Here is a 27,268-nt window from a genome sequence, read left to right as displayed (position 1 = left end):
AGACAAACTGCTTAAAGTGTAGCTACACAAAGGCACAGGGGTGAACTAGGCTTAAAAAGAATGGGAGACAAAATCAAATCCTCCAGAAAAGAGTTAACTGCCACAAGATCCAGTCAACTTGAATGAAATCTGTGGTTACCTGCAGTCAGCAGAACTGTTCATCCTGCATGCTCTAAGGACCTTCTGAGTACAATGCTTACGCTAGGATGTGAGCGCAGCGTAAGCAGGTCTCTTCCTATATGAAATCTATGAATCTTCTTACAGGAAGTACAAAGACCAAGGGTCTCTTACTATTTTTCTACAATGAGCCTCTTCCTACAAATTTGTGCTTATAAAATGGCAATAAGTCTGTCTGCCTGGTACCACACGGTATAGCTGTACATACCTTACTCCAACCCCAACAAAGGGAAATGGACAAAGGAATAATGAATCCTAAGAACTGACATAATTTCAGTAATTACCTTCACAGCATCAGGGCAATATGCAGCACCCCAAATATCTCTGTGATTTCTTCCAGGAGAAACACAAAGACAAAGGTTTTATATTGTTCTCAAATTTATTTTCTGATGACAGGCTACCTTTTACTGAACTCAACAGCTCTAAAACAGTAACTCTTACTTAAGAAACATTGTGAGCTCTGTTTGTGTCCCGTTTTAGTTTCTCTGTAACCCTAAGCTGAATTTCAGTTCAACATCTCCCCTCTGTGTCTTGCATAAGCTCCTGTTTGCACTTACCCACAAAAAGTTCCTCTTTTAAGACAAGAAGGACTTATTCCTGAATAATTCAAAAGTGTGGAGTGCAAGAAGTGCTTAGATTAATCTGGGGAATGTTTTGTGTGTTGACAGTTTCACCTATAACTAACAGTCTCTTTCACCCACTCTGCTTAAAAGGTCTTGGCTCTTTTTTTATTCTCTGCATTGACATTGGGCTGGCAGAGAAAAGACTAGACTGCAGCTGAGAACTATGACCACAGGGCAGCCTAGCCCAGGACTAAGACAAACGAAATGGAGAAGCTCTGACGTTCACAAAAAGCAGCAACAGAACAGTGAAAGAGGATACATTTTTGTGGTACCAAACAGTAAAGTAAGATTTCTTTCCCTGATACAAAAGGTAAACCGCCAAGTTAGGCAGGTCCACATTGATCTTTCAAGTTTGGGTCTCATGAAGCCAATGAAAAAAAGTATGGAAATTCTCTATAGCATTCTGTGAGGTCTGGGTGAGACGAAAGATTCTTTTTTGATAAACTAAGAGTAGTAGACTGAGATGAAGCTTGAATTGCCATGAAGATGTCTTTACTCTCCCCTTTAAATCTTCCCACGGAACACCAAGTTGTAGTTCACAGCTATGTCTACATTAAGAGCCAGGGCAGTGCAATAGGATATCTGAATACAAAACTAGGTGGTGGTGAGGGTCTACCATCCACGCTATTTATGTTTCTGGCATTCTACTAGCGACCATTTCTAGTCTGGTCCTGTGGATTGAATGGTTCTTAGTAGTTGAAATTTAAAAATTGTGCATCTTCTGTTTTAGTGGGATTCTAATGGTATTTGGTTTGCATCCTCTGCGACTGCTCCATAATGTGAGCTCAAGTACAGTGAATCAGACAAGTGGGAGGCCTAAGGTCAGGAGTGCATTTTTGAAGGGAAACACTAATGCAATTCCATCCTACATGTACTGGATCTGCATCAGTCCTTTGGTGCAAAACCATATTTTCAGATGTTACACCATTGGGAAACCTTCTCCATTGTAGCAGAAACACTGTCATTTTTTAATAATTCTGTAAGCAGAGCTCATCAAATTCTTCTTGAATGGGAACAAATAAATGAAAGATTAAGTGAAAAGTGTACATTCTGTGTGTTTTCAACTCACTGCAGAGTAGCCAGGCAAAGAATCCACATGAGCAGTAAAACAAGCCTTTTGAATACCTAAAAAGGTATCGTTTTCCCTTTAGAGGAGTACGTTAGCATTGTGTTTTATTCCATTTTTTTCTTAAGATCAGTTTGAAGTGAAGAACAATAGAACTCAGAGATTAAATGTTTCTTCTGAAACATAAATGCAAACTGTTTGAAGTAGCGGATAATTTTAGCATGCAGTCTGAAATAAGCATCTGTCGTCTTAAGACACCGGTATCAGAAGAGCACTGCAAATCCAATTTCAGTTCTCATTTTGTGTCTTTTGCCTTGTGTCAGTTTATAGGTCAGATCTAAGATCATTCAGGTTTGACTTACAAAATCTGGCAATCACCTATGTATATTTTCTCCTCTGTAGGTCATTTTGCTTGTTTAGTAAGCCATGTCTTTTTCTCTTTTTCTCTTCTTTTTAATGATTTGTTTTCTTCTGTTTCCTGTTAGTCCACATACATATTTTCTTTTTCATTGCTTTCTTATTTCTGCTCTTTATCTTCTCTTTTATTGACTTCTGTACTTCTTAATGAAAAAGCTTTTAAGAATTTCTTTATTGCTGCTTGTCTAAAAAAAATCAAGATGGTTTATCTGACTTAACTTTTCTAAATACTGTTTTCTCTTTACAATGCAGAAAACCATACTGTAAATCAGAAACTTTTATTATTCTCGATACTTATTTTTTGCAATGCAGAGTGCTAAATATGTTGAATTAGACTTGAAAACTGTCCCTGTGTGGAGGGAATTACCGAGTACAATGCTTGCACGTTAGCTTTTCAAACAGAGACTGAATTTTCACTGATGATTATATGAATATCAAATAGAAAATTTTTTATCAACTGAATTGTTATTCTTGGTATTAACTTCCATAGTTCAACAAAATCGTACTTTTGTAGGTTTTAGAAAAGTGGGGTTACATTTTTGGTGTCTTTTTGTTGGTGTATATTTTATACACTGAATTTGCATAACTATGAGTATCCTTGTGGTTCAGAGGAGGAGCTGTTAGTACAGATCTGTAAAACAGTTGTTTTATTAACATTTTCACAGGAAAAAACTAGACAGAATAGCTGAATATGTAAATGAACAGCTTGTGATGCTATAACTTGTCAAATAACCCCTGATGCAGTATAGCTGAGCAAACTGTTTCAGTGTGTGCATATACAGTAGGTATTTCTCTCCAAATTAATATTTGCATTTGAAATATGTGTGTAGTGCAAATACATGAGAAGTATATAACAATTAATAATATTTTGTGTTTGATGTTTACATACCATGTGCTCTGCATTTTAATTCTTAATGTTATTTCTTCTTTAATCATCTTGAATTAGTGTTCCGAATGTATTGATTCAAAGGGATTTATTACTTAGTTATTAAGGTTTGATAGGCATTTTTATCCTTGAAACAGGTTGGGTTTGGTCAGTAGTTGGCTGGCATTTTTTGAGGTTGCCATTTTGTTCTTCAAAATCTCAGACCATTTTAAAACTCCTCTGTCACCTTTATGAATGCTTCTGAGTTGTGATGAGAAAAACTTACAGAATAGGACACCGCTTTAATAACGTTTTACAGCTTAGATCCACCCTGTGCAAAAACGCTAGATAGTTTTAAAATAAAAGTGTACTTCTAATCTGATTTAGTTAAACCAACATGAACTGTTGTGTGATCATTCTTATTTATTTTAAGGGCAGCTTGTTCTACTTTATCATAAACAGAGGAGGAATTAAATGAAGTTAAAGCAAAGCAAGGCCTGTCCTTGGCGAGGTAAAAAGAATAATTTCAACCTATTATTTGAAATAATAACTAGTTAACTAATAACATATTAGTTAATACATGACAAATCATAGTAAACCCCTTGTATGTACAAAACCCTTAGTGTTGCATCTGGTACCATGCATCTTCTGCCATGCATCTGGTAGAAGCAAAACTGGTTTCCTTCAATAGTCCCATCTTCACTATGCAAGCAAGTAGAAACTACAGTCAATACTAAAACCAGCTGTATACCAGTTGTAAAGGAATAAAGTAACACCAAGTTCTGTAGTGCCAAATGTGAAACATGCAATAAGCCTCGTCAGCAGGCCCATCTCTCAGTGCTCCTACCATCCCAGTATAATGAGCTTGAAGATTTCCCTTGGAAGTGGCGCATCTTCTATTGTATAAATATGGACTTGGATTTTGAGGACCTTTTAGAGTCTCTCTCTATTTTTGTAATAAAAAATTATTACCGACATTATTATTTGGTTACCTATGTAACCAAAAATTATTATGGTAATACTGAGTTAAAAAAAAAAAAAAAGTTGCATGTTCTTTGGGGTATTTAGTGTCCCCTCGTGAATTTCTTTCCTTGATGACTTTCTTGTTCAGCCAAAAGGAGTCCTTTGACTTTGGTTGGTTTCATAGACCAAAAAAATGCTTCCAGGCCTTTTTTGAAGCTTTTTCTCAGTTCCTTGCATTCTTCAGTTCTCCTGTTTGTGAACCATGGCTAACTTCCTCCAATGCAGTTAGAATAAGGAAAAAAGTCAGTTTTGTACTCTGTTCTTTAACTGCTCGGCAATTCACATGTAATGTTAAATTAGATATTACTAGAAAGTTTAATGTTCATATCCGCCATAAATAAAGCTTGTTTACACTTCTAACTTCTATAAATGTGCTATCCATGTTCTACCACTGTTAAAATGTTGACTCATTGGGTAATTTTTCTTTTAGTTCTTTGTCCAGATTAATCATAAATGTCACCGTTATAGAATAAATGTGAAAATACTCTCCCATATCATGAGGCTTGCGGTGGTTTGGATGAGTGCAGTGTTCCAAAGGTTGTTCTGTGATCTTAGGGAATGGAGTGAGAGATGTGAAGCAGTGTTTATGCAAAATAAAATTAGCTGTATTCCCAGAAAGCACCTTAAGATAGCTTGTTCTTCTGGTTATTTTATAAAAAAAAAAAAAAAAGACCTTGTAGCATTGTAAATTTAGGGCCAATTCTGCCTTCCTGTCTGCTTGTGAAGGTAGGATGTTGCTCCCACAAAACTGGCAGTATCCTGGTGCCCTCCTCGTAGAGGTGTCCCCGGGGCTTGAGGGTGGGAGAGGGAAGAGAGGATGAGCTGTTCTCAGCAGCCGTTTGCCCTTAGACTTCTGTTTTGGATCCAAGCTGGGAGTCAATGTCATTTTACAGCTGTATTTAACTCCCTGTCATCCTGCTCCCCTCTTCCTCCCCACGTGCTGCTTTGAAGGCAGCCCCTGGGGTCAGCGGCAGCCTGGCTTCTGCAGGAGCCCAGCCACCACTCGGAGAGGGAGCCTGAGCAGCAGTGCAGAAGCAGGAGCCAGGCAGACCTGTCAATGGCTTTTTTTCCCCCCAAGTGTTAATTGTGGTCACAAAAGTTAAGTGTTTCTGTAAAATTAACATCTTGGTATTATGTATTTATTTTCCACTGTGTAGCTTCGATGTCAAGTTTACTTAGCAGACAAGTCAAAACAAGAATATTTTTACTAACTGCTGTTACAGCAAGTCTCAGCCTGGGATCTCAGAAAATCACAGTGTTCGTTCTGGTTAGCAGCTAATAGGAAACAATAAAGATTTAGGGTTCAGAATTTAATTGGCACTGATGTTGATGCAGGAAAAACAACCGCACACAGTTTACTCTTGTGAAGCTTTATTGATTCTTTTTTAAAAGGAAATCTCTGATGAAAGTAAAGAGAGGCGTTTAATTTGCAAGTATTTCCACAGTTTTTATTCTGAAATGTGCTTTTCTATCCTTCCCCATCCCTGCGCAGTGAACGTGCCTTAAGATCTTCTGATTCAGAGACAGATACTGAAAAACAAAAGTGTAAGATTGTCACTTCTACTGTTCCGCTTGTTCATTTGCATGATATTGGGGCTTTCTTACACGTTAAATTTACATCTTTCCCAAGGCTAACGTCTGATGTGCGTTGATAAGTATTTTTAAGATAATGTGACATTAGCATATCCTCAAAATCTCCATCCCAGATTTTAATCTTTTAGGGACCTATTTCCAAGGATCGGATCTAGAACATCACTCTTGGGGAGGTGGGCGTGTGAACAGAAGCTTCTTGTTTTTCTGACATTACCTGTATACCAAAGTCTAGAAATAGGATCTTTTTTTGCCACTGAAGGCAAGTGATCTTTTTAATTTCAGTGAGTAACTGAGGATATTTCTTCAAGTATAGATTGATCCTGTACTTTCAGAGTCTGCAACAAGGTCAAAGATTTGCAGCAGAATGAACTGCAGATGCCCTTGAATGGCTTCCTGCTCCTCTGGCTTCCTTGCAAACCATGATAAAGATTGAGTCCTCAGGGTATTGTCATTGATGCAGCCACCACAGATGGACCTATATTCAATAGCTGGTATCTCAATCTCTACTTTCAAAACAGGTTTGATGATTTTGGAAAGAAGTGACCTATTCCCCTCCAATCTGATCCATCCATTTTCTCCACAGCTTTGGTGACAGATTACACACATTTCTTCTGGTCTGGAATTACAGTTTAAAACTTCTGTCTCTGTGACACCATTACCAGCAGCTCTTAGCTTTTCGTTGGCTTTCTGCCATCTCTGCAACCTCTTTTCCTGCTGCTTTTCAGGAATTCGTTTTCACAAGACATCTGCAGGCAAGCCTTTTCTGGGTCTTCTAATCCATCGGGCTTTAATAATGGCCTCTTATTTCAAGGCAAGAGGATTTTACAGAAACTATTCCAAATATCTAAAATGAATACAAGATGAGAATACTTACCTTTAAAACAGAGGGTCTGAGTGCCTTTATTTTCACAGTCACGTGGAGAGTTTTGATGTTACTGCACAGGTTCCTCTATTCGAGGTCAGTTAATCTGTGTTTCCTAACCTCCCAGATTCCTCTCTGTATGTTACAGCTCACTTCTTGCCCAAGAACTATCTTTGACTGTGAGTGTGTAATGACTGCTATTCATGCACGTGTCACTTAGAGACACAAAGCTACAAGATAAATTCACCAAATTTTTTATCAGCAGTCATGCCATCCATATGATGGGGTACATGGCTTTCTCTCCCTTTCCTGATGACTGGTGGGTAAGTGACAGCTCACTTGCTCAGGCAAGATTACAAGCTCTTTAGAGAACGTTCTTCAGCAGCTGTTGATAGCGTATTTGCAAAAGACTCATGTACCTCAGTATCACAGTGATGGTCACCCATTAACAGGGATGTTCAGAGACTTGACTCCTATCTTAGAACACATTTGGTCTTTCAGAAGGTCCCATTCCCTTCTGGTTCATCTGAGTGCCCAAAGATGACATTCCCAGATGAACATTGGAACATTTCTGACATCAAGGAGACCTTGGAGGATATCCTGAAAACTTTCCAGGTTGAGGTTACTCAAGGCTAATCTTTTAGTTTCAGAAACAACAAAAAGAAGTGCTAATGAATCTATCCAGACCTTACATCTCTGTAGCCTGCCTGTTATATACGTTCTTGATCCGTTGGATGTGCCTCTAATTAATTTGCTTCTAAGTGTTCTCACATAGATCATGAAAGAGGGGATTATGATTTCACTGTCCTGTTTGAAACAATTTTAGATCCAGGGCATACTCTCTCTGCGGGTGAATGACCATCAGCATGTCCCAGTCCTTTCTTCAGGTTTCTGGCTTGTTCTTGATAGACTGCAACAGATTCATCTTCCCCATCTCAAATCAATGGACCCCATGATGTATGTAGATGCTTTCAGGGTTAGAGGGTGCTTGCTTGTCTCCAGTAGTGGATATTTGTCCGGATAGGTAGAATTAGTCCAGGACGCTCACCAAGATATAGCTGAATGACCAGGTAGAAGTCTAGATCCTTGTCTGCCATAGAAGCTTATTCCCAAGGGATATTGGATTATTTCCTCAATCCAAGTGCAGAGCTCTCGGATATCTCTTAGCTACCCAATAAGTTGTTGTCATCTCAGCCCATTATCCATTAGTAGAGGCAAGAAAGGTTACTGCTCGAAGCAGAACTTCTCTGTTGCAATTAAATAACTGTCCTTTCTGGTCAGAGATTTTCTTTGCCATTGTTGCAGAGAGATTAAAAAAAATATTTTGAAGTATATGAAAAATAAAGACTTGGTATAACCCTCTTGTTGTTATAACACAATAATAAAAAAGACTGCGCAGGAGCAGTTCATTACTCTTTTCCTTTCAAGCACTTAAAAGAAAAACAGAGCTGAAAATATTTCTTTGGGAGATACTGAAATACCTCATTAGATCTTTCTTTTTATTGGCTATTGAGGTGATAATTCTGTAACAGGAATGAAAGAGAGGGTAAATTTTGCTTTGATTTATAGAAAAGTGTTAATTTGAGCTGAATAGATCTTTTCTGATCTTAATATTTGTAATCTGTGAGTATTGCTTTGTAATACATAGTTTCTAGTTTTATTTTAGAGAAAAAGTAATTCTGATGGGGACTTTGCTAATTCTAATTGGTGGTAATTTGGGGGAAATGAGTAGCTGAGTTTCTAATAACCTGCAACTTCAGTAATTTTTTCATTAAATGGAACAGTGTTCACTGCTGATTTAATAGTTATAGACTTGCATGTCAAGCTAAGACCGAAAAATGCAGAGAAAATAATACCTATGTTTAAATAATGAAGTTAACCTCTATTTAGATCTTTCTGTTTCAGTGAGATGACAAGATTCCACAGTAGAATAGTGAAAATGGCCAGAAACAGCTTCAAATTAGCTTTTTCCTAAGTGGTGATTACATTTTCCGTTGTTGTTCTGCAGCATATCAATGGTAAGCTTTGTAAAGACTGGAATCTAGAGAAGAGGTAGCTTCCGTAGTGCTTTGGTCAAACACTAATAAAACAGCACTTAGTTGTATATTCAAGAAATACTGACCTTTGCCTTATGGAACACCTTTGTGGCTTCAGCAGTGTGTGGTTTCTGTGTTGCTTGAGCTGGACAATTCTCTAAGGTGGCCACCATTGAAGATACAGTGAATAAATTCTTGTTTCATTGGAAGAGGCTCAGTTGTGCACTCCTTTAAGTAGTACAAGATAATGTAGGTTGGGTTTTTTTTAACTTTTGGAATTTTAGGGGGAAATGTGATTTTGGTGTTGTGGACTACTTAAATTTTTAATTTAATTAGTCCAATTTTAGAAGACAGTCCAGTTCAGGAAGAGCACCTGAACTGCAAGCTGCAGAGCTGGGGCTTTCGCATGTATGTTTTTGTAAATACAAAACTATCCACCTTCTTGAAAATTCCGCTTTACCAGTTAATGTAAGTGATCTTAGCATGTTTTTAGATTTTCACCATTTGTTACTGTCTCACACAGGTCCTAAGAGGTTTGTTGGTTGTCTTCCCAATCAAAACTTTCTTCCTAATAGCAGTTTCATTTGAACAACCTAGAAATTAGTGGGGAATGAGAACGAACGGGCACATCCCCTGTCTTGAAAAACTCGATATGAAGTTCTAAACTTCTCTCTTTTCATAAGGTCTCCCCCTTATGAAAAATTCTATTTTCTAGACAGCTTCTGTGACTTTTTTTTTTTTTGTCAGCTTTTCTGTCATAAATGCAGTTCAAGCATGTGAAGTAGCTTTTGGCAGGAGTGTGCGCCAGTATGCCTTTGATGAAAAGGTTAGGTTCAGCAAAACAGGACTTTTTTTCTTCATAAAAGGGTTGTTGCTTGTAAAGAAAACTTCCTCATTGGAGAGGCTTCCAGCTCATTTTTATCTCCAAATTGTTCGATGTACGGGTTTCACAGAGTTCACATTTATTGGTTTTTTCTGGTAACACTTTTTGCTCATCTTCCCATGTCTGCATCTGTGTAGAACTCGGAATTCAGGTTTTCCAGTTTTACTCTCAGCATAGTGTTTATTTTAACTATCCCTAATATTTTTCTGTTATCTGATAACTTCTAATAGAAAACAGGAGTTGGAAATAACCCTTTATAGCCTGCACATAGAAAAACATGATTTTTGACAACTTGAACCTTACTAATTTGCTTTCCCCTTCATCTTTTTGTGTTCTACAAATACATACGACTCGTGTACACCAACCACTAGTTCAAGTGCTGACCTGTTTTGGGAAAGACTTTAAGAAATTAAAGAAGCAAGAGCCAGAGGATTTTTTTGGTCAGGTTGCAGCTCTTCTTTTCAACTCTATTCTTTTGAGGAAATATGTTTAAACATATTTCAATATGCTAAAAATAGTATCATCCATGAAACCAATACAAAATTATGTGGCTTCTTTCAGTGAAGATGAGAAATTATATTCAGGTTGTACCTGTGCCCAATTCATTTGTTAACAAAATTTCATCTCTTTACTCACAGTCTTTGTGTCTTTAACTTTTTAAAATCCTGATGAAGATCAATTTTTACCTTATCATGAAAGAGGAAGACAGGGGAATAGTTGACAAATACATACAGATATTAATGATAATGATTCTTGTCCCTTATTCAGAAAACTTTTTAATATATTTTCACCTGTACTGCCACTGCTGTTAAAGTGCAATCTGTGTCAATAAAAAGAAGTGAAAGAGGCAGAGGTCTTCATATTTTTTATATATTTTTAGTTCTTGCATTAAAAAACAAAAGCAAATCTAATATCTGATTTTTTTAATCATCTTCTTATTTTCTTGATTTTATTTTTGTTTGTTTGTTTATTAGAAACCTATTTCATATTGACTTTGAATGCAAGTGAAGACCTAGCTCTTATGAGATGTGACAATAAACTTCTGAAACCTTTAAAATTGTTTCCAATGAAATTGTGTTTGGAACAAAAGTACAGGGAAGCGGTGCTTTGAAACAGCCTACTTTATAATTTTTATTCTATATCATATAGAGGGAAATATATACATATTTGTACATGTTAAATATGTACTAAATGAAAGATTTTTTTCAATCTTATTAAGTAAATTAGAGGGGGTTTGGTGGAAGATTCCATAGTTAAAGATGTAAACCAGCAATTTCTTGCTTCTATAGCACAACATAGTTCAGAGCTGAGATTAGAGAAACCCTGTAGAGTGGCTAATACTCGAGGGCATCCCCAACTAGAAAAGTATGTGAATTTAGGCATGGGAGGAAGGAAGGATCTGCTTTAAATTTAGTGTAGGGTCACTGAGTCTTAATGATAGATTAAACAAGGGAGGTGGAATAATGAATAGGGGTATGCAATGTGTAGCACTAATACCAGAAGTCCATGGTTTTCACTGGTTATTTAATGTCTTTTCCCATATGTTTCTGAATAGAGCAGGTTATGGCAGGGATGAGCTAAGGAATAGCTTTGTTAGTGAATTGTTAAATAGACTGAATTCTCTTTTTAAAAATGTATATGTATATAGGAGAGATGCTTGTTAGTAGTGTAATCGGGCACCTTCTATGCATATACCTTAAATGTGGCAATATTAGTAACTATATTTGTAATTGATGAGTGTATGTTGACATTCTTACACTGTGCAGATTGTCTGCATAATTATCTTTTCTGCTGTGAAGCTAACAGCCATTCCTTGATTAAAGCATAAATGGATTTCATATTCTTTCTAAATACTGTTAGTGTAAAGAAAAACTCCAAAAGCGGTGAGTTGATAGACGCGAAAATGAAATGGAGGAAGTACCAAGAAATGCATTTGTTGACTAACAGCTGAGTAAACCTTGTTTTATAACTTGACTATAAAATTTTAACTTGACTATAAAATTTATTTTAACTTGACTATAAAATAATGTTAACAAAATAACTATTAAAACTCAACCACATCAAATAATTTATTAATTCATACTTGCAGTGACTGAGAAAGATATTGCAGTTTACTTTAGTGTTGAGTTCATACTGAGTTCCCACATGTAAGAGTCTACCAACTACATGATACCAGCAGCCTAGGTGAAGTAGGGAAGTCAACGGTTGAGTTACTGATGGGTTTATGGGTAATCCATATTCTCTTTTGTGTGGCGAAGATACCAGCAAGGCTTTAGAGAAAAGGCACTTTGCACATAATTTTTCCTTGGGGTTACAAATGGGATTGCAAGCTACACTGGAAGTCACACTAATAGACTTGTCCTGTTGTTGCAACAGTACACACAGTAGTGGTGAAATTGGTATTTTCAGATCTGGCTCATCTTCCTTTTTAGATGCGTCTTGTTGGCTGACACTCAGAATAAAAGGGCTGCAGAGATAGCCTACCCATCGCTCTTCCCTCAGCAGTGGGCTTGCTGTGATCTAGAAATGAGACAAGTAAACACATGACAAAATACTGATGTGATATTCCATTTCTTAAACTACAATTGGTAGACTTATCACTGAAATTAAGGATCAGCTCTGAAGCACATGTGATTTATGCATTTTCTGAAACTTTGAAACAATCAGTTTTTATTCTGAAACATGTTTGGGTAGGAATGGAGGAAGGTATTGTTTGTCAATTAAATGTGGTAAGGAGCATATGTCTTCGTATCATAATCTGAAATTTGCAAGGTGCAGTAGGATTTAGTCTCTTGTTGGACCAAATTGAAAAGAAATTTGGAAGAGGGAAAGGTGTTTGGTTGTTTTTTTTTTTTTGAAATATGAGTACAAATGTTGGTCTTTTCTATAATTAAATGCAGTAAGTATGGGAAATCTTAACTTCCATTCATCTCCTTATTAGTTTCTAAAATGGCCATCTATTTTACCATTTATTGATATGACTGATTACTTTTGAGACCTGTGAAAAACCACAAGTAGGGAAGTGATGAAAGACCGATATATGTATTTGTCATGCTTAGGTTGTTGCAAACAAATTTCTTTTGAAATGAAGATGGGGGTGTTTGTCTTCAAATAAATTTGCCTATATTGTTCTTAGGTTCAGAACATGACAGCTGTGAAAGTGTAACAGATGTACTTTCCACTGTAAGAATCGCATTGACTGTCTCTTTCACTTCAAGTGATAATTTAAACCCTAGAAATAATCTTTAAGGTTCTGACTCTATCCAGAATATTTACTGTGCTATAACTCATTAAGACAACTAGCTCCTTAGAAAGGAAACAACACAGCTAATAAAAGATACACAAAAATACAATACAGAGTTTTTGTGGAAGAGTTCGCATACTAATTCCTGACAAAGGAAGTGGAACAGATTGAAAGACAGGAGCTGCAATGTTTTACTAGTTCATGTTCATGTTTTACCAGTGCCCAGTACTGGCAGTAGCTTCTGGCCCTGGCTCTAGTGGGTCTGAGAGAAGTTGGGATGCACAGAAAGTGTATTTAGTACTTTAAATTGTGTTTTCATAGTGATTTTAAATAGCTTGAATCAAAGTTACTGCTCTTGGTTGTGGCCTTAACTTCATGATCGGTAAGAGTCAAGGTATATTTTTCTGCAAGTTATTGATTTAATTACTGAGGTAATAGATAATCCTAATAAATTAAGTCTGCTAAGTATGCAATGCATATGAAATTACTTGTCCCTTGACTCCCCGTGATCCCTTTGATCAGGTTAGCCCAGACCCAAACTGTTACCCTGGTGCAGTCTTCTGTTGCATTTAGTTGACCAGCTCTATCAACTAGTTGTTTTCATATGCCTTTTGTTAGCTCCAAAGATCATCGAACTGATCTTAACAATTATGCTTTTCTAATTTGCAGTGTTTTTCTAATCTTCCCTGGTTTCTTCCTAGAGATATCCTAATTCAGCCTGCATATTCTTTATTATATCTGTCTAACTTCAGCTCTGTTACAGCCTTGTATACTGCTGCAGCAGAGTCCACGATAACCCTCTGGATTTCACGTAATTTTCCTACCATGCTTTGTGAAGCGCTCTGAAATCTGCTGGAAGGTGGTAACTAAAAGTAACATTTTCTATAGTAAAACTAAGGTCTAATTTTTCCTGCCAGATAGAATGCAGGATCTTGCATGAGTATGGACCTCCAGAGTTTGTCCCACTGTTTTTAAAGGGCTCTTAAAATGCTGATTTTTAGTGGAAATAAAATACCTGATGTTTGGCAATTTACCAACATTTTGGGACATAAAAGCAGCTGGAATTGAGGTGATAGCATTAACAATCTGTTTTGGTAATTTTTCTGGTTTTTACGGCAAATTAATATCCTCCCTCAGGGGGAACAACATTAGAAACTGTATTTACCCTTTATTTTGCAATTGGGTGCTTTGTCAAAAGAGTAGTTGCCTCTTGATAGTGACCTTGTAATAGATGCAGTTGCCTGATGTCTTTCATAATGTGCATAAAGGCCAGTTAAAAGTTTCCATTGAGCAGTGCTGCTTCATTTTGCTTACTAAAAAGTATATTTTCTCAAATGACCATTCCTACTGAATGGAAAAACAAGCTAGGACTTCAAAATGTATCTTTTCTGTGTCAGTGCACTGTATGTAGAACAAACAAACAAAAAACTTTGAGTATTGTCATCAGTTTTATTTTGTTAGCAGAAGTCTTCAAGGCACTTTCAAATAAATTTGTAAAATTGTTTTGGCATTAAGTCTTTGTTGTTTGATCTCTTCTAACCCTAATCACATCTTCCTTTCAATCTCTAGTGTCACAGCTAGCTCACACTCTAATTCTTTCATACCCTATTTCAACCTCATGCTTGTGTGCTGCTAAAATGATTTTTTCTGTTGTTGTTGTTTGGGGATTTTTTGGTTGTGTTTTTTTTTTAATACTCGTGTCTCTTGCCTCAATTTCTTAAGAATGTGTTTTCCCTTCTTCTTCTATAGGAATTTGTTTCTTCTTTTAACCTTCTATTAAAAAATTCAAAGGGTCGTGCGGTTTTAAGTTCAGAGGGGATTATCACAATTAGGTCTCCTAGGCACTACAAGCAATGAATAATAATAATTATGTAGGCTGAACCTTTGTGCAGTGCAGGCCATATAGCAGCAATCGGTAGCTTCTGCATCAAGTTCAGAAGATTGTAGCTTGCGTTTAGCAATAACGCTGTTCTAGAAGGATAGCTAATTTCAGGTATTTAAACGTGGAGATCAGCAAAGAGTTTTCTTTATTCCACAGAATTAAAATGTGCATGTGTGAGGGCAGAAAACCGAGGCGTTGAGAAATAAAAAAAATATTTTAAAGATGGTGAAACAGTTGTATATAATTTGCATATAGTGAATAATATAATATAGTGAATACACTTAATATTTGCCACATTTCCTGCAGCCCAGGAAAAGACCAGATCCGAAGCAGTGGCAAAAAGTAGTATCTGGTAGCTTGAAGAGAGCTCAGATTGATTCTCAAACCTCACACCTTGTCTGGGCAGGAGGCTGAGTTTGGGAAAATATCTCACTAAATCTTTGAGGGCACATCCCATGTGCTGGGAACATCCTTTTTTTAAAGTGTATTACAGATGTATGTATATATACATGTATATATTGTATGAAGCAAGCAGAATTTCACATGTCAGAAGATTCAGTAAAGTTTAAATGACTCCTTGCTCCGATATTCTGTTTCAAAATTTACAGGTTTTAACCACAAAAATATACTAATATGACCCAGTGGACCATTTGATTGCAGATTGTGGTGTTAAGATACTAACTTGGCAGAGATGCATTAAAAAAGGTCAAATGGTATCCAAGATGAGTTGGTTCCAGAATGAAATAGAAGATAATGATATATTAATAATTGTGAAATCTATGAAAGTAATTTATTCACAATGTTGTTATTTCTGTTGCTGAAAGGAAACTGCAGAATGCTTCTTTTCAAGTATTTACAAAATTAAATTAAACTTTAAATGTATTATTAGGTCAAAGTCATCTGGTGATACCCAAAGTAGATGTGCTTCTGATAGCAGCTTCTGTTCAGAAATATAATTTGATGAGGATGTACAGTAAGTAGGTAATGTCCCTGAAGGCGTCTTTCTCTCAGCTGTAGGACAAGAAGACAGAAGTAGCCAACTAGCTTTGGAAAAAAAAAAAAATCAGTTTATTTTTTCAATTTAGGGCATTTAAAGTTTGCCAGTAGTATTTCACTTAAGTAATTAGGACTATCTGTAGTCCTCAAGAATTTGCATCAGGAAAATGGAGTTAACATTTTTGTTGTGGATTTTGTTTGATGACTCACTGTGGATGTAAATCTGGAGGAATGAAATTCTAAGTGCTTCATTGGGAGTAAAGAATCCATCCATCTGCCTTTCTGGAATCGGTACTGGGGAGTGTCTTCATATCTAGTGTCTCATTTTCCTAAATGAGATAGTTTTTACTAAAATAATATGGTGAATCATCTCTCATTTTTTTTGTCTGTTTACGGATTCTTTCTCCTGAAAATTTTCTTCCCTGCCCTATTTTAAAATACATAAATGCAAAATAATACATTAACTCTGCATTTACTTATTCAGACACTTAATACTACTTAGTAGTTACCTGTTTCTCCTCACCTCGTCAATGAAATTGGAAATGGTATGGATTGTTTATTTTAAAGTATTCATTTAATCCCTATATATGAAGTTCTTACTTCACCGTGCCAATGGTTAGAGGCAGAATTCATGGACTTCAATCTCTTTTCCAGAGACTGAATTTAAAGAATTGGCAACATCAAAAAATTTATATGCTGGGCTTTGCTTAGAGTTTAATATGACTTAATCTTCTTTGTTTGAACTCTTATCAGCAAAATGTCACAAAAATCACACATTATTTTCCAGACCTAAGTTAATTTGAATGGTTTTATAATGAATTCACCCAGCTTTCTAGTGAAGATGTTGACACAATATTTACCGAGTACTACAGTACAATACAACCCACTTTAAAGAGTAGCTTAAACTGGGTTTATTTTGGTTCAAACGCTGTTCCATAAACTCTAAAGTGAAAGTTGGGTGCATAAGTGGCTTTTCTGTACATAAAATGTGTTTAATGGCAGGAAGGTAGGATGCGAGAATACTTCTCTATGCTTGGAAACTTGGTAGATTCTCTTCCTGCTTCCCATTACTGCCAGATTCCCGATGCTCTTTGCTGTCTGTCGATGGAGTTGTGTCTGGCGGGGGTGTTAAAAGCTTTCCCTTGTCATCTTGAAGACTATCGTTTTAGCTGGTTTTGCCTCCTTTCTTTCCATCTTTTTCTTCACCAAAATGTTTTTGCTTACTTTGCGTTTCTTTCTGTCGCTGCCCCATCCGTATCATTGCTGTCCCCTGAAAATTTTGCTTACTTCTCTTGGCTGCTTCTGTTACAATGTCAAAGTCAAGATTCTGGCTTTCCTACCAGTGCCCCACGCAACCTTGCTCTGTCTGCGGCTGATCTCATTTCCCTGCGCCCCCCAACTCACATTCCACATTCCTCACAGTCCTCTGACTTTATTGCTCCTTTTGTCTGCCTTTCATGCACTCATTTTTGCACTGTCTTTCATGCTGCCTATGTGCCTGGAACAGTCTTTAGCATCTCAGCCAATTTACAGCTTTGCATAAATTATATTTAATAATAAGACTAACAAAAGTTCATTATCTACATTATTTCAATTAACTTTGTACCTGCATAAGCTGAAAACAGCCTGAGGGAAACTACTGTTAAACTTTGTTGTGATTTGTTGTGATTCAAAGATACAGATTCAGGCATGACAGTTCTTTGTTGAGTCAGCATAATATTTAATATTTTTAACAATTCGGTAGGTGTTAGATTGATATATTTCTTTTTACAGTAGATTTCAGATTTTTCTAATCCAGAAATAAGAAAATAGCTACTTATTCCTGGCCAGTGAAAACACCAGAGGGTTGTCATCGTCACATTACCTGCTACAGGCTTCTTGCCCTGTCGTTTATTTTACTTCATTTTATCCTTACTAATATGGATGTGAAAGGGCTTTGAATGTTGGATTAACTTCATATTTACCAAAAAAGTGTATCTTTTGTGTTTAACTTTCCTATTAAAGCAACATACTCATCTGCTTAAAAAAACAGCGAAAGATAATAAAGCAAGACACTGCCTACATCTGGGAAGTTTTCTCAGTGTGTCGGCGACTTTGAAGTGTGGGTTTTCTTAAAATATTAAAAGTTGTTTAACATTTCAACCCCTTCTAACACCAGTGAAAATGAGCTGAAGGTAAAACTTCATGTGCTTCTCCAGCATCAGTGTATAGCCGCAAGGCAGAGCATTCTGCAGGAATTATATGTAATTTTCTAAGTAAAATTACGCCTGAAATATATGGGGGATTTCTTTTAGTTTAAATGCTTGTATTGATACTGTTCACAGCTGAGTTGTGGAACCAAATAGACCTGTCTTTAATTTGGTTTTAAATGATCTCGTATATTCTGGAGATTATAATCTGAAGGGCGGCTGCCATAGTAATGTGCCAGTCGCCACGGCATCTGAACATTATGAAAAGAAATTCTGGGCTGCAGAAAGACAATGCCACCAATTAGTATTTCAAACTGATCAAAGGTGGGGGACCGAAAAGTTTGCCAATAAATGTAGCTCGGCGGATGGCACTAGAAGTTAGAATTTGCTTTGCACAAATTTATAAAGATTTCAGTCCGCCTATCAATGTCATGTGAATTTATAAATAAAAGCCTTAAATCAGATTTCATCCATTTACTGGGCTAACTTTTTTCAGTCGCATGAAGAGCGTAGCCCTAGGGTTTTATTTCAGTGGCCTAGCGAAGAAACAGTTTGTGGTTCCGCTTTATACAAGTCTTCAGAATTTATCCCTCCTTACAGAATTTTTAACTTTAAATTGAAATTAAGTCAGTTAATGAAGTAAAAGGGGGTTTCTGTACTTGGCTGGATATTCCTAGTCTCTAAAACTTTTGCAGTCTGCTTTCTTAATACTATTCTAATCATCAAAAAAACCTAAAGTTAAATAGTTATTTAAAAGCAAGCTTATTTTATCTTAAATAATTGATTGTGGCTTGTTGTTTGGAAAGAGGACTACTTTGGCATGAATTTCAAATCCAGTTATGATCTTAACTCAAGCAGTTTGTTTAATCAAACATTACTCTAATAAGTCTTACATGGTCCCCTACCCGCCCAGGCCTGTCTATAACAACTAGTTTATTCTGCGACGAGTTGCTCAACAGATGTCATTCTGGTAGAATAATGCCGCAGAATACTTGTGCGTTGGCTAAAATTACTTCAACTTTGATCACTTTTGTCCAGCACATCAGTCTGGCATTGTGCTTTATACCAACATAACACTTTACTCCGAGCATGCCTTTCAAGCTTAGAATAGCAGAGGAATGTTATTGAATTCAGTGCAGTTACAGATGAGTTAATGAAAGAAGGGAAATACTGTTTTTTTCATAATGCCTTTCTGTTGTACTTTGGAATTAAAAGGGAATTTGAGGAATGTGACTTCTGAGTTCTTTATTTTTACTTCTGGAGGCTTTTTCAAAACAATATTATGTAGTTGTATTGATCCCACGTTTCTATAAATAAGTTTCACTTGTTATTTGAAAAGAGCTCATTTTAGAGTTTTAGATTCTGAGAATAATATTAATGAGACTACTTTGATGTGTAATTGGGGAATAGCTATCTCACAGGGACAGTTTATCGCAGTATTTAATGCAAGAAAACTAAAATAGCAAAATCCCCTATTCTTGTGATCACAGATCAGCATTGTTACATTTTGATGGGCTGTTGTGGGGTCAGTACAGAGTAATGACATCTCTTTACCTTGATACTCCTGCGAAACGAATACTGCACAGCAGGCTAGCTCCTTGTTAAGAAGCAGTGAAGAAAGGCTGTTTGTTTTGAACAGGAGGAATGAGATCATATACCAAGTTCTATAGAGTTCAGGCTTCCATAATTCTATTTTCACAGGTGTGTGTGAAAATATATACATATGCATATACATATATATAAAAGAACATACCATATATATGTGAATTTGAAATGTATTTAAATGAGTTTTTTATAATTCAGGTATATTAGTATTTTTTAAAGAATGACAAGATGCTTAAATATGAGGACGTATTAATAAGATGTGCACTTCAATTACTAATAAATACTTCAGTATTCTGCATCTAAAATAAATTAATGTTCCTGTTTTAGTTGTTTAATTAAAGTATAGTTGTAAAATCTTTCAATTGAAACATAGTTCCCAGGATGGTCTCCCTGCAAAAACTCCCGAACAAAATATTAATATTAATTTAAAGGTTATTAATATATTAATATTGGGAATTATTAACTTATTAATATTAACTTAAAGGTTATTGGGTATACATGTAACTTATCAGTTCAGCAAAAAAAGGAGAGTTATCTTAGTGATTCTAAAACATACAATGAATGTAAAGCTGAGCTGAAAATCCAACCCAGATACATGTTATGATACTGAAATGTTCAGATCAGGCGGCCAAACGGTCTGACTTTCATCCTGTAGTGAGATGTAGACTCAACAGTTGGAAGTAATGTATCTTGCTGTTGGATAATAAATTGAAGCCATTGTTTTCCACTCATCTGTGCAGAATATTTACATTTATAAAGCTTTAAACTGATAGTATCTAAATTATTGTCTGCATAGCTTAGTTAACACTAGTAATTCATATTCCCATGCCAATATATTGAATTTGTCCAGAAATGTGAAGCAGTTCTTCGCTGTTTTTACTAAGGGGAACTTTATTAATATGAAATAATGATGCTACTACGACTACTAAAAGTAGTGAGAATAAGCAACAGTAATTGAATTGGAGGATCCGAGACCTGGAAATACAGTAAGAGCACCATACTTTGTTTGCTCTCTCTCTGTCCTGAATTTTCACAGTCGTATTTATTTGTTGGCAAACTCATGCAGCAGTGCCATGAGGAGACTTTTGAAGAATGTTCCCTGAATCAACATTTGTGAGCAAGCGTATGTGTGGAAATCCCTGCCTCTTCAGTCACCCACCTTAGGATATTCACAATGTTTAGAACACTTCTTTCACCATCTAATGTGTGCACATGTATCCTTCATCCGTCTATTAATGTGCTTGAACTATGTGCAAAATTTGAAAGAAATGATCTACGTAGCATTTTTCTCAGACAATCCTCAGAAAAAGAGTTCTGGTGCTGTCTCATTATGCAAATACGTTTTTAGATGAATATCTACTGCCAGATGTTGCATATACATTCTGTACTAAAAATAAATGCCAAATTTTGAGGGAACATATGCACATTCCGTATGTTTATGTTACCATATTGCCTTACCGTGTATTCAGAACTCAACAGTGCTTCAGTGGTGAAGCTATGGCGAGTACTGATTACCAGGATAGGGTCAAACCGTATAAAATGCCTGTAGAGTGGATTGCTTTGTTTTACTGCATTATCTCCCTGAGAACTGTAGTTTAGAATAATCTTTCATTAATTTCTTGAATATAGCAACCTTTAAATATATAATATTAGTATTTCTCATTTTGACAAATTTAAACTTTCTTCCTGGTTTTTGTTTTTTTTTGTTTTTTTTTTTTTAAACCATTTTTCTGTTCAGATAAAGTTGTCAACTTGGGGTAAGTGTGCTAGCCTGCAAGCCAGGTGCTAGCTCAATCATCTTTTCTGCTGACAACTATATACAATTTTTTTTCAGTTCACAGAATTTTTAGTAATACTCCTAGCAGAAGGTAGAATACAATTAATTATTGTTTCTTTCCAGTTGTCAAGTAAACAAATGAAAAGCTAAAGAAGGCATCAGAGGACAGGTTTTGGAGTAGTCTTAGGATTTGCTTTAAGTAAAATCTTACTCATCTGCTGTAACATTTTTTTGGTTTATGTCAAACACTTGGTTATTATGTCTTAGCATTAAACTATACAGCCCTTTTAGAGGTGGAACAGGATGCAGAACTTCTGACTTCCTCAGATGTCCTGTCTAGTGTATGGTCATGTAGAATACTAGTAAAATGTATCAAACCTTACTTTTATCTATTTGAGACTGTTTTTCTGGGTTGTTGAGATCTGTATTTGGAAACTAAAATAGACCTGTGAAGACAGGACCTTGTATTCCCATGTAGCAGTTCTATGGAAGACAAACCAAAACCCAACACTGCTTGCTGTAAACATTTTATAGTTCACAGTTCTGGTCCAGCTGGGCAACATTTACACGTGCTCATTGTTTGTGCAACCTTTACATTCGGGTATAAGATATTATTCAGAATTTGAGATATCACTCTCTGTCCCAAGTACAAAAATACATCTTGTCACAAAATCTGTGATAAAACATGCCAGCTTTTTCATTTGTGTTAATGATTTTGTGGAAAGAGTCTTGTAACTCTTGTATTTTGTAGCATTCTTCCTGTATTTGAAATTTTCAACTCTTTCTTCCTTTCCCCCTTCCTTCCTCCTTACAACCGTCATGTGAGATTAATGGTAGCAACTTGTATTTTAAAAGCATGAGAAAAGACTTGATGTAAAAATTAGTTTATTTGCATTTTGTTAATAAATGTGTGGTCTTCATTGGAAATGCGCTTATTAATTCCTATTATCATGTTTAATATACTCACTTTTATTTATGGATCCCATTTAATAACTTATGCAAAACTAGTTGTATTTCCTATTACATTAGATGTAGCATGAATCTAAAATTTTCAGATGAAACAGAATACGTTCACTAGCAAAAGCTGTAACAGAACTTTTGTTATTACCTTCTGCATCCCCTCAATTTGTTCATTACTTTGTAATACTTTTTACTGTGAAAATTTGCGTTATGAATTGTTTTACACAGTTATGATACTTCAGTAGTAAGGGATTGTTATGAATGATAGATTACAAACTTTTTTTTCGTTAGCAGTTTGTTCCGTTGCTTTTGGCAGCACTGATATTCAGCAGTACTGTAGGTAAATCTGTGGAACACATCTAGATCTTTGAGTGTTGGAGGAACCTGTTTTACAACAGTTGGAAAACAATAAAATTAAAAAGCTGTGGATTGTGATGAAAATAATGGAATTTTCCCACAAGCTTTTGTTAGTACAAATTCTGATTTTTAAAATTTTTTTAAATTTTTTTTTACCAGGTAAAGCGGAATGTGTATGACCTAACTAGTATCCCTGTCCGTCACCAGTTATGGGAAGGCTGGCCTCCTTCTGCCACAGACGACTCAGTAAGTAGCATTGGTTCTCATTTAATTTCTTCCTACAAATAGCTGATTTTACTTGGATTTTTTGATCAGAATCACCCAATAGCTTTTATTGTCCCATATGCAGTAACTTATCATAACATAATAATTCATAATCATAACACATAATTCAGAGCTTTATCTTGAAAGGTACAAATACTAAAGTACTGGCTTACTGAAGCACATTTCCATGGAAATTATTCAGGTGTATCAAATTCAGTGCATGTTTTAGATTAGGAAGAGCAAAGCTGCGCAACATTTTGGAAGTTGAGGTCTATTCTATTGATTGAACTTCAGGAAAGAGTCTTTTTTTTTTTTACATGTACTCTAAGTGCGTATCTAGATATTTTCCTCAGTTGTGTCCATCAGATCACTGGTGTTCTTAAGCCTGAGTCGGGCTTTAAGCAGGAGGTGTTCCTGTTGAAATCAGTGGAGAGATTCCCTTGCTTTGAAAGGACCTACCTTGATTCTTGCTGGGCCAGTAGAAGTGTATGGATATTTGCAAGATTACATTTTGAAATAGTAAATAATATGTATACAGTACAATATCTATTCAAATTTCAAATGTATTTTGCAGGTTTTAGAATTACCATTATTCAGAAATGTAAGGAAATCTTAGCTGAGATCAATGTATACTCTTGGTAACAGAATCAGATCTGACTGTGAATTTCTACAAATTCATGAAATTGTGCAACTTAACTGCAGAATTCCCTTAAATATTAGACTTTATTCACACTTGACTATGTTTTACAGCATGTCTTTCAGTTTTGCTCAGATAATTTTCTTCTTGTATTATGTTTCCAATGCTAAGCTAGTGAGGTCTGCCTTTATTTAAAAATAAAAATAAATACATGAAAAAGCTGGAATAATTGTGTAGCTATGTTGTATGTAGATTTTGTGACCTGAGAAAAATTTAGAAAAAATTAATATTTCTATTTTTATAAAATTATTAATTTAAACTAGGGGTTGAACTTGAGTATTCTACAAGGGGAAAACGGAATTGCCATCTGCTTTCTCCACATATTAGCAGTATCTTCAATGCATTACTTTCCTGTCCATTTCTGCTGTTTTCTTGTAAAGGGAGAATTGCTGTTTGTGTGATAAGACTGCTGGTTTTTCATGGGGTAAAGGATTTATGCCAATCAAAAAAAAAAAAAGCCAAGACTGTCTTAATTTCTAATATGCTTGTAAAATATGTCTGGTAGTGTTTGCAGAAACAGTAGTTAAGTTCGAGAGAGGTGGGTAAATCTATGTCCATGTATTCAAGAGCATATCATCTGAGACGATAGATGTAAGATCTGAAATAACAGCATGGTGTCATGTGGTAATTACAGTCTTTGAAATGTGGATCCATTTTAACATTTTATTAGTTTACATTAGCCCAAAAAAGAATTGGAAACTCAACACTTCTAATCCGTTTTCCCACAGCTGTTAGGTTTTCCCGTAGGTTTTTTTTTCTCCCCCCTCTTTCTTTTGAATAGGATACCTCACATATGTAAAACTCATAAATCTGTTTTAAGTCTGTTTTTACAAGTGACATTGTTGCAGGTGAAATTTTTCCCCTTTTCATCTTTAATGAAATTGGTGAATGTTGAGTCATCTGCTCCAAAGAAGGAGAGTCCTCAAATCTCACTGCTCAAGTCTGGTGCAGCTGAGACTTGTCAGCTGTGTAAACAGATTTGAATGTGTTACCAACAAAAATATAATTAATTTCTGTCTAAAATTAGAGGCCACAGCTTACTATTTATAAAGATTTAATGTTAGCAATGACTATCTATGGCTCTGGGTTCTGAGCATTTTTTCCTTTGCAAATCAGAAATATTCAGTAATAATTACTTTAGTAATTAGTCATGATGTCTTTAGTTCAGTGGCGAATTTTTAAAAGCACTTTTTCTGTCGTGAGTTTTTCACTTGCTGTATTGTATAGTGTTCCGTTGCAATTAAAGAGTTAAAGAAAGACTTGATTAAAATACTTTTTCATTTACATGTTATGCAGCATAAGAAATACTTTGTAATACCACAGGAGGTTTTTTCAGTGCAGTTCTCGTTAACCTTTGGCTTAGCAAACAGGACAACTAAATAGACTTCGCATAATTGGATTCCTGTATCATCTTGAGTCTCTTATGCACCTGACAGACTACAGTCTTCTGACATTATCAGGAAATTTAGAGGAGTCAATAGTCATTTAAAACATTGTTGCTTCATCTCCCTTCAGAGTTAAGATATGTTCTCTGCTTGTACTGTCTAATGAAATATGGGATACTGTATGAATTGTCAATAACTCTTTCAGATCCTTTTTGCCCACTTTCACCAGGGAAATGGGTATCGAAACCTCCACACGCAGGAGAATGTTTTCATGCTGTGACAGTTTGATTGTGGGAAACAAGGCATACGTGGTCCATGGAAATCTCATTTCACCATTCAGCAAGGACATATTTTTAGCTTTTATTATGCCTGAACAATTTTAACGGCACAAATTCTATCTGTTCTGCTCACTAAAGTTCAAACAAAGCAAATGTATGAGTTTTAAATCATTCTTTTTTTAAACAAGTTTACTTAAGTAAAACTTTAATTACATTAAAGGCTTGATTTATCTATTATTGGGCATATATCAACTGATGTAATGAAGTCTTTAAAATTATCCTAGAAAATGAAAAAATAATTATCATTTGATTTAAATAGATTCACAATTTGTTCTCAATTTTTATTTTGGATTTTATAACAACCTTAACATTACTGAGCTTGTAAAATGAGAATCAAACCAGAACAATCTACTAAAAATTCTGAAAAGTATTCCATTTCTCTTTGCTATATTGACTGAACTTCTAAACTTCCGCTGGTAATTACTGCTATTGCCAAGTGGAATGAACAACCTTCAAATATGTGTGCATAAAAAAAATAATCTGAGATCAGTCACAGGTGGCATTTTAGTTACAGTTTTTGCATGGAAGCATTGTGGTTTTATTTATATAAGTAGAGATGAGTTTTTGGGTATTAGCTTCACACATGTATGTTTGAAGTAAAACTTTTTTTCCCTGCGAGGTCACTGGTTTTTGATTTATTTCAGTAGGATGAATTTTTGTCCCTGATGTTTCTGTTGGTTTTCAGTAGCATAGAACAATAACACCAAATATGAGAAAAAGGAGAGAGCTTGCTTTTGCGCTGCTTTTGTTCTTGGTATTTAAGCTAAAACTTTTTTCTTAATTGGTCCATTTTTAAAAGTCATTTCAGCATCTCAATGAGAAATGCCGCCTTCTTCATAAGTAACGACAGTGAGCTTGTCAAAATGGAATATAGTTCCGCATGAAAAAGATGTAAGAGTTTTAGGATGAGGTTGGGGGGTGGGGGGGGAGAAAGGGGAGAGACAAAGGCAGAGGATGAAGTGCCCAGTGTTGTAACTGTACCCTCGCATGCAGATCCCGTACAGAGGAACTCAGCATCCATCCTTCCACCTCCTGCTGGTAACACTTTGTTTCACTAAACAGTACAGTTGGTCAAGACCTTGTATCCTCATTTCAAGACAAGTAACTACTTCTTCATTGTATAGATAAGCCATTGGATATTAGTTTAGGCAGAAGCAGGTCTATACTGACAAGTTATTCATCTGCTCTACTGAAGGATCATGTCCCAGATGTGATGTGTGCAGCCACTAACTAACGTGTTAAGGTTCTGCATCATCCCTTGTGAACAGGACCACCTTCAGTTCTGCAATGGCTGTAGCAGGTGTGGTTGACGTTCCTTAGCTGAATTTAATAAAGACTTCTAGGTTATAATCAAAATTCTCAAACGCTTATGTATGATCTAATTAGCACTGCTGTTATATTTAGCTGTTTCATTGCTAAGTACGAAGCACAGTCTGTCTGCACAGATAGAAATTAAGAATGCTGATAAATAGTGTTCTGGTACAAAGTCAAACCATTTATGATGCTTTTTGGCTGATGTCCAGATTTTTGAAGAGGTTGAGTATTAAGCATCTGAGTAATTAGTATTTGGGCGTATATATTTCTTTCCCTTTCCGGGTCTTACAACACTGAACAGAAAGTTCATTATCGCATGCTGTCATTGTGATAAGAAAACAAGTTGTGGCTGTTTAATTGTAATGGATGCCATGTCTGCATTTACTGGATCATTTGGAATTTTCCCCCTGGAACTGATATGACTAAAGAATTATTAGTCCTATCCAATTATTAGTCCTGACAAAGAAAGTGTCTATTAATGAGAAGCATAAAATTGACTGTATTTAAATTAAAATACATACATCATTAGAAAATACTCAGTTTTTTTTTTCTGTATAAGAATATCATAATTTGGATTGTTAATTACCTTGTTATGTTAGTTACCTCCTGTGGTTCTCATCAGTCACTTGCAGTAGAGTGGATCTGGCAGGATCCTTTTTAATTTAGATGCTTAGAAGAATACTCACAGTCTGCTTTGTTATGTGGGTTCAGGAAC

General features: G+C 35.7%; 1 protein-coding gene across 1 annotated transcript in view; it reads left to right on the top strand.

Annotated features, from left to right (window-relative positions):
- The window catches only part of FAF1 (Fas associated factor 1), a 170,766-nt gene that overhangs the window by 61,989 nt on the left and 81,509 nt on the right, over nucleotides 1-27,268 (top strand). Inside the window, exon 8 of the mRNA XM_074152657.1 lies at nucleotides 22,715-22,801. Coding sequence (XP_074008758.1) covers nucleotides 22,715-22,801 — 87 coding nt within the window. The remainder of the gene's footprint in view (nucleotides 1-22,714; nucleotides 22,802-27,268) is intronic.

Source organism: Numenius arquata, chromosome 8 (assembly GCF_964106895.1).
Source record: "Numenius arquata chromosome 8, bNumArq3.hap1.1, whole genome shotgun sequence".
NCBI classification, from domain to species: domain Eukaryota; kingdom Metazoa; phylum Chordata; class Aves; order Charadriiformes; family Scolopacidae; genus Numenius; species Numenius arquata.
The sequence above is the reverse complement of the archived record's forward strand: the minus strand, read 5'-3'. Positions and strand labels throughout refer to the sequence as shown.